We start from the raw sequence: 1808 nt of genomic DNA, 5'->3' as shown, positions 1-1808 counted from the left end.
GGGAGCGCCCAGGGGCGGGGTTGGATGAGCAGGAGGGGAGGCAGCAGGCGCGGAGCACCAAACCCTAGCGCATCCCGCGGGTGAGCCTCGGGGGGGGTTCGCGCACCCGCGCGTGGCAGCTGTTGCGGTGCGGGTGCCGAATCGCTGGGGGAGAGCGGGCATCCGCATCCCCGCGATGCCGCCAAACACGCTTCCCTCCGACAGCTCTGTTCCCCCTGTCCCCCCACCTCGTCCAGGCTGATGGGCCTCTTGCCCTGCTCAGGCACCAGCTCGAGGCAGTCGCGCAGCACGTGCACGGGCGCCTGGGAGGGCGAGGAGCAGCCAGGGCAGGCGTCAGCGGGGGGCCGAGGGCGGAGCAACAGGCGGCGCGTTGGGTGCGCTGCAGCCGTATTGCCTGGAGCGAAGACATCGCAGCCCCAGGCGCCGGCGGCACGCAGTCGCCGGTAAGATGCAACGTTCTGCGCCAGGTGTGCCCCCGCGCACTCTCCCAATGGATTCTGTCAACTTTGCGCCCGTCCTGGCGGGCTCTCCGCGCGCCGCAGCCCCCCCTCCCCCCCAAAAAAAACACGACCACGCACCTCCTTGAAGTGCTGCTGGTAGGCGTCGTAGCTGGAGGGGTCCGCGGCGGAGCCGCTGCTCAGGCCGATGGACTTGTGCAGCAGCTTGGCCATTGCCTGGTTGTTGGCGTGGTACTCGCCCCTGGGGAAGGGGGGGTCACGTTTTGGGGGTTGGTTGAGCACAGTGTTCAGCTGGTGTCACAGGGTGTGTGGTTGGTCGGGGCTCCCGTGGCCTCGTAGTTCGGGGGCTGTCGCTTTCGCGCCTTGCCCTGCCGCTGAGCAGTGGTTGCAAGAGATGGCTCCAACGCATCAGCCCGCACCACAGGAACCCTGGCGGGGCGCAGATCGAAAGCCTGAGATGGCCGTGTGTACAGAGGGGGTTGTTTGTCCCCGGGCGCGTGCTCTCACTTGTTGCGCGACTGGATGAAGCCGTAGTCATCCAGCTTGGTCATCGCCTGCTGGGGGAAGCCCTGGGGTCGCGTATGGAAACGTGTGGTGGACAGGGTAGTGTGTGTCAGGGCGAAGCAGGTGGGGGTGACCTCAAGGCGTGGATGCCTGTGGGTGCGCGCCTTGTGAACATCATCTCCGCCGGCCCGACCAGCGCGACTTCAGACGGGATGGCCGTGGTGATGTGTGGAGGTGATGTGTGATCACTGCCCCCACCAAGTTACAGGACCCAGCGGCACCGGGGCCCGCCCCGGGCCTCAAAACACGCGCCCCTCACTAACCCCACTACACCCTCGCACACATATCCGCAACGTCTTGTACAATCCAAAACACCCCGCATCCATAGCAACCCACGACCGTGCTCGCACGCACGCGTTCCTCCCCCCTGCACACCCACGCCGCCCCCCCTCACACACGCTCTTTGGACCCCCCACCTTGACCCAGGCGCTCTCCACCTCGCGCTGCAGGTCCCCCATGTCCAGCCCCCCAATACGGCTGACCGACCCCGTGAACGCCACGTCCACGATGGAGCGCCCCAGGCCATAAGCCTCGAAGATCTGGGCCCCGTGGTAGCAGGACAGCAGGGAGATGCCCATCTTGGACATGATCTTCAGGATGCCCTTCTCCAGGGACTTCTTCAGGTTGGCCTGCGCCGCCTCGACGCTCACGTCCGGCACCTTGCCGGTCTTGATGAGCGACTGGGTGCGGCTCGAGGTGCGCCACTGGCGCGCGGTCTCGTAGGCGAGGTAGGGGCAGATGGCGTGGGCGCCGTAGCCGATGAGGACGGCGGCGTGGTGCGTGCTG

The 1808-nt window shown here is 67.0% G+C and overlaps 1 protein-coding gene across 1 annotated transcript in view; it reads right to left on the bottom strand.

Moving 5' to 3' along the window:
* The window catches only part of MNEG_13125 (glutamate synthase (ferredoxin)), a gene marked incomplete at both ends in the record, with an annotated part of 6565 nt that overhangs the window by 1594 nt on the left and 3163 nt on the right, over positions 1-1808 (bottom strand). Inside the window, 4 exons of the mRNA XM_014038403.1 lie at positions 228-302; positions 579-699; positions 966-1027; positions 1439-1726. Of these exons, the coding sequence (XP_013893857.1) occupies positions 228-302; positions 579-699; positions 966-1027; positions 1439-1726 (546 nt within the window). The remainder of the gene's footprint in view (positions 1-227; positions 303-578; positions 700-965; positions 1028-1438; positions 1727-1808) is intronic.

This window comes from Monoraphidium neglectum (assembly GCF_000611645.1).
Source record: "Monoraphidium neglectum strain SAG 48.87 unplaced genomic scaffold scaffold03639, whole genome shotgun sequence".
In the NCBI taxonomy this organism is placed as follows: domain Eukaryota; kingdom Viridiplantae; phylum Chlorophyta; class Chlorophyceae; order Sphaeropleales; family Selenastraceae; genus Monoraphidium; species Monoraphidium neglectum.
Note: the sequence above shows the minus strand (reverse complement) of the source record. Positions and strands in the feature narration are given on the sequence as shown.